This window comes from Labeo rohita, chromosome 17 (assembly GCF_022985175.1).
Source record: "Labeo rohita strain BAU-BD-2019 chromosome 17, IGBB_LRoh.1.0, whole genome shotgun sequence".
NCBI lineage: Eukaryota > Metazoa > Chordata > Actinopteri > Cypriniformes > Cyprinidae > Labeo > Labeo rohita.
The window spans coordinates 7,937,943-7,955,716 of record NC_066885.1 but is presented as its reverse complement, the minus strand read 5'-3'; the positions used below and the strand labels follow the sequence as shown (position 1 = coordinate 7,955,716).

At 36.2% G+C, this 17,774-nt stretch overlaps 2 protein-coding genes and 1 non-coding gene across 3 annotated transcripts; all 3 read right to left on the bottom strand.

Annotated features, from left to right (window-relative positions):
- Positions 1-266: 266 nt before the first annotated feature.
- trnal-uaa (transfer RNA leucine (anticodon UAA)) lies at positions 267-349 on the bottom strand. Its single transcript has one exon. It is a non-coding gene; the product is annotated as a tRNA-Leu (tRNA).
- Positions 350-5,922: 5,573 nt separating this feature from the next.
- pnn (pinin, desmosome associated protein) lies at positions 5,923-12,713 on the bottom strand. The gene is made up of 9 exons (XM_051133068.1): positions 12,546-12,713; positions 11,430-11,501; positions 10,505-10,573; positions 10,321-10,396; positions 10,148-10,242; positions 9,977-10,052; positions 9,566-9,721; positions 9,308-9,446; positions 5,923-8,158 (listed from the first exon to the last, which is right to left on the bottom strand). The coding sequence occupies exons 1-9, from the start codon at positions 12,656-12,658 to the stop codon at positions 6,942-6,944; spliced, it is 2,013 nt and encodes a 670-aa protein (XP_050989025.1). The 5' UTR covers positions 12,659-12,713; the 3' UTR covers positions 5,923-6,941.
- Positions 12,714-13,724: 1,011 nt separating this feature from the next.
- On the bottom strand, positions 13,725-17,292 carry gemin2 (gem (nuclear organelle) associated protein 2). Its single transcript, XM_051133076.1, has 10 exons — positions 17,016-17,292; positions 16,379-16,463; positions 16,191-16,280; positions 16,010-16,069; positions 14,983-15,096; positions 14,788-14,832; positions 14,626-14,694; positions 14,315-14,425; positions 14,105-14,163; positions 13,725-14,024 (listed from the first exon to the last, which is right to left on the bottom strand). Exons 1-10 carry the CDS (start codon positions 17,132-17,134, stop codon positions 13,988-13,990), a joined length of 789 nt encoding a protein of 262 aa, XP_050989033.1. The 5' UTR covers positions 17,135-17,292; the 3' UTR covers positions 13,725-13,987.
- Positions 17,293-17,774: the final 482 nt, after the last annotated feature.

Here is a 17,774-nt window from a genome sequence, read left to right as displayed (position 1 = left end):
TTTGAACTGGATCTTAAGTCCAATGCCTTAACCACTCAGCCATCCTGGTTAGGACACAATGCTACTTTAACAGACTCTCAAAATTTAAAACAAAAAGTTTAATAACAGGAGTGGGGTTTGAACCCATTAAGACATTTGTCTATTGGATTTTAAGCCCAACACCTTAACAACTCAGGTACTCTGGTAACAGACTTTCAAATTTGCACCTACCCTTCATACGCTGTAATTTTAAGTGCTTAATTACCAAATTAAAGCCTTAAATTTGATACCAGGAGTGGGGTTTGAACCCACGAGGACATTTGTCCATTGGATCTTAAGTCCAACGCCTTAACCACTCGGCCATCCTGGTTAGGACACAGTGATGCTACTGTCCTGGTTGGGGCACACCTGTGGGACTGTCACAGACCCTCAAATTTGCACCTCATATGCATGAAAATTTAAACGCCTAATTACCAAATTAAAAAGCTGAAGTTTTATACCAGGAGTGGGGCTTGAACCCACAAGGACATTTGTCCATTGGAGTCCAAAACCTCAACCACTCAGCCATCCTTGTCAAAACAAAATGCTAGATCCTCAAATGTACACCTTCCCTTCACACGCTGTAATTTTAAACACTGATTTATCAAACTTAATACCAGGAGTGGGGTTTAAACCCACAAGGACATTTGTCCATTGGATTTTAAGTCCAACACTTTAACCACTTGGCCATCCAGGTTGGGCAACACCAATGTCACTGTAACAGACCCTCAAATTTGCACCTACCCTTCATATGCATGTAATTTTAAATGCTTAATTACCAAATTAAAAGCCTGAGGTTTTATACCAGGAGTGGAGTTTGAACCCACAAGGACATTTGTCCATTAGATCGTCTTAAATCTAACGCCTTAACCACTCATCCACCCTAGTCTGCTGAAACAGATTGTAGTTCTCAAATGCCTGCTTGGATGTGTGTTTAAAAGTTGGTCTTGTCTCATCTCTATAAAAACATATGCAGCAATTCAATTGTTGTTCAATACCAGGAATGGGTTCCCATTGGATCTTAAGTCGTCCTAAACCACTCGGCCATCCCTGTATGTCTTCATGTTGTTTTGACAAGGTGTCCATTTTATCTCATTATTATAAGGTGAAGCAGGTTCCTGTACTTTTAGCATGCTAGAACAGAAGTCTGCTATCAGTAGTGGGGTTTGAAAACACAAGGATATTTGCCCATTCAGTCTTAAGTCTAACGCCTTAAGCGCTTGTCCACCCTGGTTTAAACCTGGTTTGTAACACCTTCTGCAGTCAGAGATTATATCCTTCATTTATTTTTTACAGCTATAAAACAGCAACTTGTGCAGTCAGCAAATGTACTCTACATTCATTTTTTATGATATAAACTGCTATTAAACTACCAGGAGTGGGGTTTGGAGCCACGAAGACATTTGTCCATCGGTTTTTAAGTCCAAGACCTTAACCACTCAGCCATCCTGGTCACTTTTTACTCAGTTGGATTTGTAGAAATTGCTCTTCTAACATTTCAAGCACCTGTTTTTAACCATCCCTTTAAGATAAAGCAGATTTTCTGCACTAATTCATACACAAACTATGGTAGTTACTACAAAGAGTGGGATTTGTACCCATGAAGACATGCATCCATTGGCTCTTAAGTCTGAAAACTTAACCACACAGACATGCAGACCATTTTTAAAAGGCTTTTTGCAATTTTCTTGATATTGATCGGAAGACAGTACAAATTACTTATTACTTAATTACAGTCTTCACTCTGCATTATTTACAATGGACTTTGTCCATTAGATTTTAAGTCTAACGCACTCATTGATCCTGGTCAACTACAACATTTTCGTAATCAATATAATGCTTAATATCTGCATCTGTTGGATTGTTACATCATTTATAAGAATGGCAGAAAACAAAGAAAGAAGGAACTGAATATAATGTGAAGAGGATTCAAACTTATTTCACCTGCAAATTAGCAACAGCATTGAAAAATAATAAAAAATGCTATTTAAAATGTAACATTAATGCATAAATGCTTTTATTTCTGTGTAAATACAAGTTGCAGAATGGATGTTGACATAAAGAGTGAAAATTAGCCTTGATCAATGCAGGAGGACACATCTAGTTGTAACTCACCAGTTGACTGAGCTCACCAAAGCAAACTTAACACCAATCCAGTCAGTTTAATTTCTCCATTACAATGAGAGTCACGGAGAGATGCACTCTTGAGACTGGAGTCTGTTCCGATCCCCTGTGAGCCTCACAACTCAGCTTCTGAAAGAACAAACTGTTAAACTAGCCTAAGTGACACACACTAGTGTCAGTGAACAAGTCAGTTAAGCCATTTATAAGGGACTCCCACACCTGCTTATTAAAAGACCCTGGTTTCATTGAGCTGTGCTCAATCATTCTGCCTTTGATGCTTAGGGGAAGGAATCTTGCTATTGATCTAAAAATCAAACTGTTCTCACATGACCGCTGAGAAAAAACACTGGCCACTGACAGAACGCTAGCACTGCATGATCACCCACAGATAAAGTGGGGAACAAAATCATTTATTCAAGAGTACTTTTCATCTATAGCGCCATTTTTCAGACTCATTTAGTGTAGAAAAACTTTCAGTTCACAATCAAGAGGTAACTTACCATTATATTATTTTAAGTAAGTTGAATAAGGACATTGATTCTTTTATTATTGTGTTCTTATTGCTAATCTTATTAGAAGCAGGTGTTACTATAAAACATTTCTTTAAAATAAAGGTTCTTCAATAGTTCCGCAAAGAATCCTTTTCTTATGAAGAACTTTTTTCTATATCGGTTTTTCAGTTAATTCTTTAAAACTTCTTGAACATCTCAAACTCTTACTACTTTTTTAAAACTCAAACTGGGCTCTGGAGACTCTCAGAGAAAATGTCAGACAAAAAGAAATGTTTTAATTTTACTGAATTGAATTAATGCTCTGCTTTCTAAATTTTAACAGTAACAGAGCAGGACCTTTTCAAAAGTGCTGCTTACGGTGAGTTGTTCTTATATAGTTGCTTTGGAACAATATTTATTGCAAATTGATTATTTTTATAACCTTGCATTTTCCAGATAATATTGTAATAAATATTTTTTACTTTAGTGAAATTATGAAATTCAATATCAAATTCTTTTTTAAACATTATATTTGTCATATCACACTTACATGCTTATTGTTTTTATATCACCTTTTATTGTGAAAAAGCAAACTAGAAATTCTTGACCGCAATGAACTTTCGTAACATTTCCCATTGCTCACTGTAATTGAATATGGATTTTAAAGGAGATCATTTTAGAGAGAGCTGAGCATAACTAAAAAACTAAATTAGATACAGAAAGATTCATGCCTTCTAAAGATCCCTGTGAGAAGTTCAGCATTAGAAACGTGTAATTTCTAATCAAATTTACAGTCTAACTTCCAAATATCTTTAGATTCCAACACCTTATTCTTCCTGTAAAAGCGGGTTTGTAAATTTTATGGGTCTGGCTTCTGGTCTCTTTTTAGCTGTACGAAACAGCTCGTTTTGCTGCTTGATATTGCAAATAGGTGTCTTAACATTTATTTTAATCTATTATCTTAATTATGAGCATGCTGGTTTGTAGTGCAAACAGTTTTATGTTCACGCAACTTTGTTATTCTTCTCGTTATAAATCATAAGTCTCATGTGTCATGACCTTTCACACAAAGTAATGGCTGTACCACACAACTAAATAAAGACACGCATAGGTTAAAATAAGATGTAGACAGCATGATGAAGTTTTTCCTCTCTCCCCTGCATCACCTCTGTGAGCGCGGTGCCCGAGCCGGTCCCCTCTGAGCTGTAACTCTGTCCTGTTTACCCAGCACTTTTTCCTCTGGAGACGGATCAATAGAAAGGCTTCATCATCCTGCTCATCAGAGACAGACACCACTAATGAGGCCCAGAACAGCTGACTGCTCACTTTCCACTGAGCGGGAAGGACCATAGGGGGCACGCAGGGTTACACTGGGAAGAGGAACAGAGATCCAAGCAACACGAGGTGCAATCACCACTCATCACAGAGTTTAAGTCGATGTGAATTGCTTTTGCAACCTATTGTACTTCTGTGAATATGGATAGGTCTATAAATATGTAACATTATCCAGTTATCCCTCACAATAACATGAATGTGCATTAAAGGATTAGTTCACTTCCAGAACAAAAATGTACAGATAATTTACTCACCCCTTTGTCATCCAAGATGTTAATGCCTTTCATTCTTCAGTCATACAGAATTTATGTTTCTTGAGGAAAACATTTCCTTATGGAGGAATTATCTCCATATAGTGGACTTCAATGGTGCCCCCAAGTTTGAACTTTCAAAATGCTGTTTAAATGCAGATTCAGATGGCTCTAAACGATCCCAGCCGATGAAGGGTCTTATCTAGTAAAACAACCAATCATTTTCGAAACAAATTGACAATTTATATACTTTTTAACCTCAAATGCTTGTCTTGTCTCTTTGACGTGCATGCGTAGTCTAGTCTGTGTAATCCAGGTCAATACGAGTATGTCGAAAAACTCCCATCTCATTTTCTCATCCTTTAAAATTGTCCTACATTGCTGCAGAAGTACGAACTCAGTGTTTGCAAAGTGAACATCATCAAACACACTTTACAAAGGTAAAACAGTGATGTAGGACGATTTTGAAGTTGGGAAAGTAAACAAGTTTTTTTGTCATACCCTAACTGTCTTGAACTGCAAATGAGTACTGTAATTGTTGTTGTTTGTTGAGTATTGTTTTCAAATGTAAATGTGTTTGATAAATAATAAGTGGTCATTTGTTCTCGAGTTAATTATTTAGTGATCTAATTGGCCAAGGAAGGCTAGAGTACATATCCATTTACAAACAAAGTTATATATCCAATTCAATACGACCAAGTTTGAGAGGAGAAGAAATTTTATGCACTGTTGCACTGATGTTGAGTGTAACTGTGTGGAAACAACCGGATACTCACTCAGCTGACAAGAACACTGCAGAATACCTGGGGAAAGACAGTATGTTCTTCTCATGGTGTTTTGCAAACCACTACTGCCACCATGAGGTGAACAACAGAACATATTACTAAAATTAATAAATATATACACATAGACTCTTCCTTAAAACTGAAATTTACAAATTCATGACACAAGCAATTACTTTAACTGTTGAATAGGCACAATCTTGCCTCACAGGGTTTGAACTGACAAGAACATTTGCCCACTGGATCTTAAGGCCAACAGCTTAACCACTAAACTATCAAGACTGGCATCAATGACCCATGCACTCTGAAACTGATTGTTCACATGTTGTACTTGTTCAAACTACAAGAAGTGGGGTTTGAACACAGAAGGACATTTGTTCATTGGATCTTTGATGCACCCCCTTAACCCACTAATTTGAAGGAAAAAAAATAAAATAAAATAACAGTCATAAGGGTCCATTTTTTGAAATAGAGATTTATACATAATCTGAATAAATCTGTTATATAGATTAAATAATGATGATAAGTAATATATAAAGAAATAAGCTTTCCATTGATATATGGTTTGTTAGGATAGCATATTTGGCTGGAATACAACCATTTGAAAATCAGAAATCTGACCATGCAAAAAAAACAAAAAAAAACAAAAAAAAAAAATCAAAATATTGAGAAAATCACATTTAAAGTTGTCCAAATGAAGTAGTTAGCAATACAGATTACTAAGTTTTGATACATTTACAGTGGGAAATGTACAAAATATCTTCATGAAACATCTTTACTTAAAATCCTAATGATTTTTTGCCATAAGAGAAAAATCAGTTATTTTGACCCATACAATGTATTGTTGACTATTGCTACAAATACACCAGTGCTACTTATGACTGGTTTTGTTGTACAGGGTCACATTTTATCAATAAGGGGTTAATAACACAATGACCTTTTTTATTGATGCAATAGACAATTCTAAATCACATCAAGTTATTACTTGCTATTATTATCAGCATCATTATCTAAATAGGACCAGTAATGTGCTTTAAGTAAATCATAGTTTAAATCATAGTAAGTCATAAGTCAAAATTTGCTCAGCTGCTCAGTAAAACAGTTGCAAATAAAGCAATTTGTACAAAAAAGCATAAAGGAAATTACCTGGAAGAAAAAAAAAATCTGAAAGCAAGGCATTTTTATAATTATTTTTTTTGTTTAATTTAAATGCAGCAACACTGAAATCTGCAGTTTTAAAATGGGATTTAATGCAACTAAATGTGTTGAAACTCATGTTCAATTAAACAATTTATCACTAAAAAATTCCACATAAATTTACCAGTTGTCAAAGTGTTGTCTGCATACACAATTTTAAGTTAAGATTACATAAAATTCAAACATTCAAATATGAAAAACCAAGACTAGTTACATGAAAATTTGTCTTTAATGTCTTTTTTCTGTTAATGTGTGATTTTACAAAAAAAAAAAAAAAGCAGACAATTTTGCTCCAACAAAAAGAACTGCATCACTGTAAGATACTGTCAGAATGGATGCTTTATATTTACTGAATGTTAAAAATCACATTAGTATGGCATCGCTTAACTGAAAACATCAGTGGCTAAGCTACTGTATGACAAGAACTGGCAACACCGTTGGGGAACAGATGAAGGATCAGCACAAGAAGCACATTTCAAGGGTTATTTCCATCAGGCAACGTAGAGGGTCTGAAGGTTGTTTAGAGTGATGGTTCTTAAAAGCAGTTTATAAATCTTAAAAATTCCAAGATACACTGAAATAATTAGTTGCCAGATGAAACTAGAAGAAAAAGATTGGGAGATGGAGAATTCAAAAGTAAAACCCACTCAAACAATAGCAAGGCAACTGCACCTTAAAAAACTAGGGTAACCACACACACAATGGCCTTGAAGAAACTATGCAAGACATCTTGCAGCATCTTCTCAACGTCGTTCCTTCCGGTCAGACTTCCGATCCCTCTCGTTTCTGGACGATCTCCTCCCTGACCTGCTTCCTTCAGAATTCGTCCTCTTCCTATCAGGTTTGGAATTCTTGTCTTTGGAGCTCTTGCTTTCTCGTCCACTGCCTTTTGACGACTTGTGTCCCCTCTCGCTCCCACTCTTTCTGCGCTCCCTGTCTGACGGTCTCCTGCGGCGTTTGTGGTCTCGGCCATCTCTGTCCCTGCCGCGACTACGGGAGCGTGAACTGGAAGACGACGAGGATGAGCCAGAGGAGCTGCTCCTGCTGCTGGAGCCACTGGAAGAGGAGCTGGATCCACTGGAAGAGGAGCTTGAAGAGGAACTGGATGAGGAACTGCTGCTACTTCGGCTCTTGCTCCTCTTGGCGCGTACTTTGGCCCGTCCTCGAGCGTCATCTGTCTCCTCGCTAGCTTCCTTTGTGTCTGCTTTGGCTTCTTGCAGTTGAACTGCCGGTTCTTGGCTTTGCTCTTTAGAAGGGACTTCTGGGTCAGGTTCAAGCTGTGGCTGTTGGGTATCAGATGCAGTGTCATCTTGTTTGGTGTCACGTTCTGTCACGCTAGGGGTTGGGACATCCTGTTGAGGCTGTTTACACTCCTCAGGCTGCATTTCCATCTGGCTCTCGGGAGTTTGCTGAGAGTCTGTTACAACGTCCTGCTGAGCCTCGACCTCTGTCTCCTGCTCTTCCTCCTTTTGCACATTACCTACCTCTTCAACTGTGGCTTCTGGACTCTCAACCTGCAGCTTACCCTGTGCCTCATCCTCCCTTACAACTTCTGCAACCTCCATCTGCTCTTCCCCTTCTTCCTTATCCCCACTTGTTCCTACTTCCTCCTCGTCCTCCTCCTCATCTTCCTCCTCTGCCTTCCTCTCACTCTCCTCACGTTTATCCTTCTCCTCACCCTGCTCCTGCTCTTGATCCCCCTCCCTCTCCCTAATCTCTAAGCTCTCCTCTGCTTCCTCCTCAACTATATCTTCCTCTTCGTCCTCCATCTCCACATCATGCCTGTTACCTGTCCGCCCTACTCCAGCCTTACCCTCCTCTTGATCTTCTTTCTTCGTCTCTTCAGCCCGACGGCTATCCTCCGTTTCTTTGTCACCTGTCCTCTGGGACTGACGCCTTGGCCGAGCCTCCATTTTGTTGAGTTGCTCTGCAAAGGCTTCACGTCTCTCATCAAACACACCTTGGAAATTAGGAGGGAGGAAGAAAAAAATAAATAAAAAAATAAAAAATTATGAACTTAGTCAACAATGGAAAAAGATAGGGGAAAATTTTGAATGTTGCAGAGATGAATGTCCAAGGAAAAGTATATATTTCAAGCATCATTCATTCTGCTTTTTTTTTTTCCCCATAATTGCATGCATAGTTTTGCAAGAATTAGCAAAACGCGGTATGAAGTATTTCAAGATGGAATATTGCTTGTCACACCACAGGACGCCAAATTCTGTATTCAATCAGGAAAAACACTCACAGCTGTTTTAGTTGGTAATTATCAGATCTGATTTTTTTTTTTTTTTTAATGCCCAATACCAATTTCTTAGAGTGGGCTATCTGACATAAAACCAGTATTAGGTTACCACATTATTTAAAATTTTGTTTAACATTTATGACTGTTATAGCGCCAGCTATGGTCCAATCTCCTTAAAACTTTGCATGTTGTTTAGAATCACCTGTCACATGTGCTCTGTAGGTTTCGTGAAGTTTTGAGTTGTCCTTTAGGCTTTACAGGATTTTGGGTAAATTCGGACAGGCTCCTTTTCTAAATGACCCTGTTATAGCTACCCAATGGTTAATTATTAACCTAGAGAGTCCAGAGAATTGTACCGCAGTGTTTTTGACCTAGGACTAGTTCACAAAAGTAGGGTTTTTTAATATCTTAATCATTTAACAAACAATTTGATTGACTGCAGTGGTTTTAGAGGCAAAGTTGTCTGGAATGAACAAAACCTGTGCAATGTACAACCGTTTATGCCCTTGAAAAATCTGATATCGCCTCCCCCACTGGTCAATTTTTTTTTTTTTTTTTAATTTTCACATTTCTTACAGACCTTTGGCGCCTTTGACTCAAACAGGCCCACCGAGTTTTGTTAACCTTCTCTTAACAGGTGCTCAAACCCAAGGATTGCAAGTCACAAAACAAAACCAAAAGGAAACGCAGAACTATAAAGATACATTTACACAAATGTAATGCAGTCAAACGCCTGTTCTGGACCACACAAAATGTAAATACCAGGTGTAAACAATTTAAAATATCTGAATCTACACAAAAAGAGGAAGACAGCAGAAGCCAATCAATAACCAGAAAACCTACACTTATCAAAATTAAACTTACCATTTAATTTTTTCTGAGACTCTTCCAGGAGCTTTTGAGTAGCGGAGCACATTCGACCGGGCAGGTAGAAGATTGGGGGCTTGGTCTTTGTGCGAATAAACTTGATGAGCTTAGTATTATGTGCATTCCACTCTTCTTGCTGAAACACATGAGAGCACCATGATGCATGGAAAAGTCAGACCAAGGACAATCCATCCAAATAAAACTACTGTAGCTATACAATAAGAGCTGCTGTCTCCCTGCAGCTGTGAGACATACCAGTTGAGCGAGCTCCACTTTGTGCTCCAGAAGACGCAGCTCTGTTTGTTTTGCACGTCTTTCTTCAAAGAGCTCTCTCCTTTCACTCTCAACTTTTTTACGCTCCTGTTCTGCCTGCACTTCCAATTTCTGCTCAATTTCTTGGCGTCTCTTTAACTGGAGGGGAGGAAAAAACATGAAGTTTTAAAATTAAAGCAGCACTTTGTTTCAGATGTGGTTTTGCTTAGTGTTGTGTGCAATTCGCTGACTTGATCTCAACTTGAACTGAATACAAATAAAGTGGGTCGGAAATAATTCAGCATTAAAAATACTTTTTCTACCCATATAATCAAAAACATAACCTCAAAAGAACCAAGAAATAGCACAATGCATTAAAAGAAAAAATAAATAAAATTCAAAGCATAAGCCTACCCGCTCTGTGGACACAGTAGACTCTTGTTTAAATTTCTGCAATGTTCCCATCAACAGGCCAAACATACGCCGGTTCCTGAATGAGGAGATAGAACAATGGTTTAAGTTCCACATAACACAAAAATAAATGATAAATAGCTTCGCAGACATCGCCTAAAGCAAAAGCAGTACCTCTGCTTTCCTCTCTCGTCCATAGTCTGATCTTGAATAAGATCTCGGCGCGTACGTTCTTTGGAGGTAGCAACCACAGATGACTGCAACGCTGGCTGTACATGAAAAGAGCAAGGTTAATTTAAAAACATAAGGGGACAAATCTACTTGAACAAAAAAATTAGTCAACATACTTTTTTGACATCGTCATCATCCTCAGCGTCGCTGTCATGGCGTGAATCTCTCCTGGCTCGCTGATCCCCTGCCAGCCTAGTTTGGAAAAAAGTAGTAAATACATTTAGAAACTCAAAAAACACAGAACTGAACTTATTTAATAGCATATCCAGAAATCAGGTAATGGGCAAAGAGAAGCCTCACCTCAAGAGTGCCCCTTCGATGTCTCTCTGTTTGGCTGGGGGTCCTCCACCACTATCTGAAAGTCCACGCCTAATAGGGGTTGACAGACATTAAAAACAAATCCAACAGGAAATTACTACAAGCATTTGCCGATAAACACTATCAGTCAAAGGTTTTTGAACAGTAAGATTTTTAATGTTTTTAATGAAGTCTCTTCTGCTCACCAAGCCTGCATTTATTTGATCCAAAGTACAGCAAACACGGTAAAATTTTGAAATATTTTTACCATTTAAAACAACTTTTCTATTTGAATATATTTTAAAATGTAATTTATTCCTGTGATTTCAAAGCTGAATTTTTAGCATCATTACTGCAGTGCCACATGATCCTTCAGAAATCATACTAATGCGCTGATTTGCTGCTCAAAAACAAACATTTATTATTATTATTTTATATGCTGAAAACAGCCGAGGATAATGTTTGTTTTTTAGATTTCTGAAATCTTTTGTAACTTTATGTCTCTTTTGATCAATTTAAGGCATCCTTGTTAAATAAAAGTACTAATTTCTACCATTTCTTCCCCCCCCCCGCCCCCCAAAAAAAAAAAAATTTACTGACTCCAAGCTTTTGAATGGTATAATGTATAATGTTACAACAGTTGTTTTTTTTTTGTTTTTTTTTTATTTCTGAAAGATCATGTAACACTGAAGATTTGAGTAATGATGCTGAAAATTTAGCTCTAATCACAGGAATAAATTATATTTTAAAATATATTAAAATAGAAAGCAGTTATTTTAAATAGTAGAAATGTTTCAGAATGTTACTGTTTTTGCTGTACTTTGGATCAAATAAAGGCAGGCTTGGTGAGCAGAAGATAAAAAAAAACCACATTACAAATCTTACTGTTCAAAAACTTTTGACTGGTAGCGTACGTACAGAATCTTACCTCAGCAAATTGATTCCACGCCCCCTACCTCCACCTGGGCCTGGGATGGTTAATCTCCTATTTTGACCCGGTCTGGAAAAGGCAAAATGTAGAAGATGCAGTTAATAATCATAACATTATATAAAAGAACAGCATATCTAAACCCAACTATGACTGTGTGACTTCTTGCTGAGCTGCATACACAATTTTCTTAATCACATTATAGATCAGTAGATATTAATATTCAATATAATGGTCATAGACATGGACAACACTAAATACACAATAATTTAGTACTTCCAGACTTAATTGATGGTATATGCTTTCGTTAAAGCTGCAAGCCAATCTTATTTCAACTTCTTATTGAATAATCATGCTCAACAAAAAAAAAGTAATTATTATCCAACCAAATTCTCTCTAGAATAAGAATAGCCCATCCCCTTAACACCACCTGACATTGCTGTGACTTACTAAAACCCTATTGGCTATTTAAAAAGGACTTCCCTGTCCAAGCAAAGTCTTGGAAATAAACATACACTTCTAAAGCTATCCAGAAGAGTCTTAAGATCATTTGTTACTTTCGTATGATACACAATTATGGAACTGTGTTGGGTCGCTGCTATCCAAAACAAAGATGTTAAAGCAAATCCAGTAACAAACCTCATTTCCCATTCAAACAAAGCAGGAAGTCCCTGCAGGACTCATGTGTAACCTTAATTTGCAAACGGTTTAAATCTAAAAATCAATCTTCGAAGGGAACCTCGTTTAAAATCCAATTAATATATTTCTGAGGCTAGTTTTAAAAACAGCATTCACTATGAAGAATGAAGGCGCAGAATGGGTTTGTGAGGCGTGTCACTGTGCTTTTCAAACATAAACTGAAGACTTGCTGTTAGCTCTCCAACATATTTAACGTTATCTATGACGGTCTGGTTAGTTTTAAATAGCTGTGAGATAGCACTGCACAAATATAAAGATTAATTAGTGTAACATATCGTTGTTTTAATCGCTGAAATGAAACACATGTGATTCTTTAGCTTGCAAGCTAGCCGCAGTCTTAGCTTGCTAACAGGCCCGGGCTTATTTTCCTCCCCAAACAGATATGTTATTAATCAAAACGCGTTCGTTAAGTAATACCTTAATTCGCTCGGGTCTCTGCCGGTTAGTTTTCGAATATTTTCGTCCACGCTTTTTAAGCTTTCCTTGGCTTTTTCCAGCTGGTCTTGCAAACTTCGCACGGCCACCGCCATCTTGCTCTTCGTCTTCCAGCAGCGCGTGGAGTGTCGTGCGCGTGCTCGGATCAATGAAGGCGCGGGCACTGATCACGTGGGCGGGCCTGCAGCGCGAAACCCCACACACAGGTGGCGCGCAAGTACCGCCCCTGTGATTGACAGGAACACCGAGGTAACAGATGATTGACAAATTAATGTATTTTTAGTGTTAAACTTTTCTGCCCGATGCAAAAAAATGTGTCTCAAATTTAATTTTTAATTAAATTTGTACCCCAATTGCAACATTTGCTATATCAGAGTTTATTTTATGGCTAATAAAAATAATTTTCTAATAATTTTCTCATATAACACGGTGACAAACGTCTATTGACGTAAATATATTTAAATATTATTTAATTTTAATTTTTTTTAATTCTCTGACAACATTTTTGAATGATGTTACATAATTTGTATTTCAAATTTATGTTACTTTTGAGTTGTTAACAATTTTTGGCTGATTTTATTTATTTATTTATTTATGCAAGGTAAATATATTTCATAATATGAAATATCTTTCATATTTTGTTACTTATTTAACAATTTTGCCTGAAAGTATGATTACCACAGTATTTTTTGCAAGTGAAATCGTTTTCATAATATGAAATGTGTTTCAGATTATGTTACTTAATATTTACTTTTCTTATGATGTTATGAGATACTTCACAAGTTTGGCTAAAAATATGATAACCATACTATTTTTTTTTTTTTTTTTTTTTTTTTTTTTTTTGCAATGGAAATATTATTCTATTATTCTCAATTCTTACTAAAAATAAGAATGATTTTCAAAAATAAGAATGATTAATTTTTATATTTAGTACAATTTAACTGGAGCTATGATTACCATAGTATATTTGCAAGGGAAATATGTTTTAATAATACGAAATGTCTTTTAGATTATGTTACTTAATATTTACTTAACATTTATTATGATCAATTATTTAAGGTTAGATGAAACTATGATTACCATATGTAATCATAGTTTTCATTAAATATTAAATAAAAACAAATATGATTTTCAGTTAGTCCTTTAATAAATCTGACATGGTTTTATGTGCCAGACACAGTTGACAACAATGAAATACCGAGAAGCCAAAGATATTTGCGTTTTATGTCAGAAATTGAGTTTTATTTGGCAATAACATTGTTTTAAAGGACAGTAATTTGTAGCTGTAACAGTTTAATATTACATGAAACTCAATGCAATTGGGCAAGATATTGCATACGGTCTTTCTATATTTTACAAAATCTCCTGAGTATCTCCCATGATTCCTCTTCGCAAAAGCTCTTCCATCCGTTTCCAAGTTCTTCTCATTCTTTGTCAGCCAAATCATTTTGCTCAAAATACCTTTAATAGACAGAAGCGTGATTATACTTCATAAGAACACCTGCACATATTTCTGGCAATAACAGCGCCATGTTAGTTACCTGGCAACAATACAAATCATCAAGTTAAGAGCTGACAAACGATCATCATCTTTGCTCTCCTGGAAGAGAAAAATAACATACAGTTTATTTTAGGCAACCTATTTTAGGTTGTCAACAAACAAGCCTTCACCCTGTGCAACTGCAACGGAAGCAAGGGAGAAAATAATGATACCCCAGCTTTTAATTCAAAGCAAACCAAAAGGTGTTTACCAGATTGGCACGCACTGCAGAGCACCGTCTTGCCAACTGTCTGATAAGGGAATGTGCTTCAGGAAGCAGCGGTTTCTCAAGGCACGCTAGTAATGCATAAAGCCATCTGCCCTGTGATGATAAATGTGCAATGTACAGCTAAACTGAGAAAATAGTTTAATAATATACCTTTAAATGTTAAAGGAAAATTGCAAAATGTGCAATTTATTAGAGACAAAGAAAAAAACAATTTATATAAACTTTTAGAGTGCCCTTTTCATTAAATATATCAATGCATATTAGATGTGACACACTGGAGCAACTAAACTTACCAACTGTGGTACAAAGTCTCTTTCCTCAAACCAATTGATTAAATACTCAAGCACAGCTGAGATGGTTGACTGAATAGAGAATGCAATAAAATGACAGTTAAATATTAGAAACTGTGATTTATATGTGAATAATAATCACATCTGATGTCAAATAACAGTTACCTGGTTTAGTTTGCTGACAATGCTTAGGAAAGGTGGGAAACCAGTCTGATGAAAAGAGGTTCATAAACATCAAATCATGGCAGGATGCTAACATTTTCTAATAATAAATCTACTCATTGTAACTCAATGCAATCTACTTATACTGACAACAAGTAGCACAGTGTGTTGATAATCTGATAAGGGAAGAATTATTACCTTGACGTAATCAAGACCCGGGTTAACTTTGTCGTCTTCTTTCAGCTGGATGTCAAGACAAACATTCTCACCCAAGCAGAACCTCTTCCATCCATCCTCATCCTCCATTTTAGGCTAAAGTGAGGAGAAGACTTTGCTTTTAAAGTGATTTTTTCATTATTTATCAAAAATCAAAAGTATGGTACTTTAAGATACTTTAGGATTGGATTTTTTTAAGTATGTTTTATGTGAATGTAATGGATAATATATAATGTAATGTTTATGCGAGCATAATATATAGAGGGTTTGCACTTAAGTCACAGTTCAGCCAGTTACTTAGATGTGTGGCCATACTGGCGATACTCGAATGTAAAGTCATATTTAGTAAGCAGGAAAGGGTGCAATATTTTGACAAACTAAAGTTAATAGGTGGTAAAGATACATATAAGCAGTATTAATTAAAATATTAGCCTAATATTTCATCTACCTGCACGTATATGATAAGAACAAACATGAATGTTGTCGTCATTCTTGCCCTGGACATCCTGGTTCAGTCTGACCAACCACAAATGCCTGTTGTTCCTCAGACAGTTTTGCATTCCTCTCCTTGATTTGTTATAACTTTTGTCAGTCTATATTACTCCAACTGTTTTTCTTGGTTCGACCGATTAGTACAGCCCAAAACACGACAATAATTGACCATTTCCAGCAGCAATAATCAGAAAAATATGCACGTTTTGTTCAGTTGAGTAGCATTGTTTACATTCAGTGATCCAATATGGCCGATTGATGACGTGTCGTGAAAATAATCTACAATGTGTGGAATTTTGTATTTGTGATTGTAAGAAATATTGTGTGGATTGCGTGTATGCAGCTGTTTAATAGTATATTGATTGTTTGTTAAATAACTGCAAACATGGATACTATAATCCGATAAAAATTTCAGACTCAGAAGATATATGATATATGATATGATACTTTTAGTCTGACAATAAGAGCAATCATATCATATCACGTTAAACTTCTGTCCAGATAGCAATTGTCTTACCATAACAACATTATCATCCAAAAACTGAGATTTCCAATGCTGGCGATGCTTGTTAACACTCTGAAAAAAAGGAAAAAAAAAAAAAAGAATTATATTAATAGTACTTAATTTTAAAGTAAACAGGCACATTCTAGACACTATTGTAAAAGTACTTGTACAAGTAAAAGTTAAAATTAAACACCTGTCTGACTTCTGAAAATTTGCTGACTTGTTGTTGCTGCCATTTCAAGCTGGGAGAGAAACCCTGAGGTGCAGCTAGACAACCTGTGATCTGTGACAAAAAAATAAAATAAAATAATAATATGCAAAATTATTACACGCATAACAAGTTTTACTATTTAGTAGTGACTATTTACTTTTCACACTCACAGACACATTTACAGATTGTTTCTTTTTCAGCTTCTTTGGATCAATTTGTGCCACAACAACATCTGGGCACAGAGACGCTTCCCTCCTGTAAAAACATAATGCAACTGTATGAATTTTTACAGTGAGCATCTGAAAAATCATCAGACATAAATAAATAAAAGTATTTTTATATAAAAAAAAAAAAAAACATGGTAAAAAAGTAACAAAAATATATAACCAAGTGATAAAGTACAAAGTTTTGTAACCAGCTTTTCATTAAAAATGGTCCATGCCTCAGGCTTACTAAATTCATTTTTAGATAATAATAATGAAATGTCTTTTTACTTTTGCATTTTAATATGAACATGACTAAATGAACACAAGATAAATCATCACACAACTTGCAAACAAAAAAAGTGTCACTGTGACATTTCCTGAATCGGTATTTATCTTTCTTTTGTCTTTACTTGGTTTTGCATTTTGTTTATTCTTTTTTATTTCTATTTTATTATTTTCTCCTTCAATACGTGTATAACAACATTAATGCACCGTACGTATGTGAAGCACTTCGTAAACAACGGTACTTATATACAGGTAAATAAAGTTCTACTTGCGTCTACTTTAAAAGCGTAAAATGAATAGTTAAAGAATGACTTACTGGACCTGTCTGAGATATTCTTGAGGGTTTCTTGGCGGTTCGTTTGAGGTAAATTCCTCTGCGTCGCAGGACTCCACAGGCAGAAGTCTGGGCATCAACTCCTCCACGTCTGACTTCATGTCTTTGCGTTATTTTCTATGCGCGACCATCAAAACCAAGTCAGCATTCACGAATCGCTGCTACACGTTCTCTATGTGCTTGTCAACTTCTCAATATTGAAAACATGGGCCATGATGACGAGCAATAGACGCGACGGTTACCGTGGTGACTCTTCTTATTCGTTCACTATGATACGGAAGGAAAGACGGAATAGATGTTTAGTGACATCTGTTGTTTAGGAGGAACATGAAAAGATATTGTGAACAGGATGACAGAACTTAAAAAATAATTTTCTATGCATGCAATGTGTAGTGTCAGAATTTTACATGTTTAAGGGGCAACATTTGCCCCCTAGGAGCGATTTCAAGGGCATCCTAATAACTTAATAAGGTAATTATTCTTTCATGAGGAGACCACTGTTTATCAGCCATGTTATATTTTGTCAAATACTTATCCTGATGCAGTAAAATGAAATTAGGCATGGAAATATCCACCTTGTTTATAGACTGATATCTCAAATAAGGTTTGTGCCTCTGGCAGAACTTCAGACTCTGCAGACCTTTGCTCAGTCTTTCACTCCTATCAGTAATCTCTCATTTAACAACACTGAAAAAGCACTTAGTGAGTTAACATGTTACCCAGATGCATCTAATTTGTCCT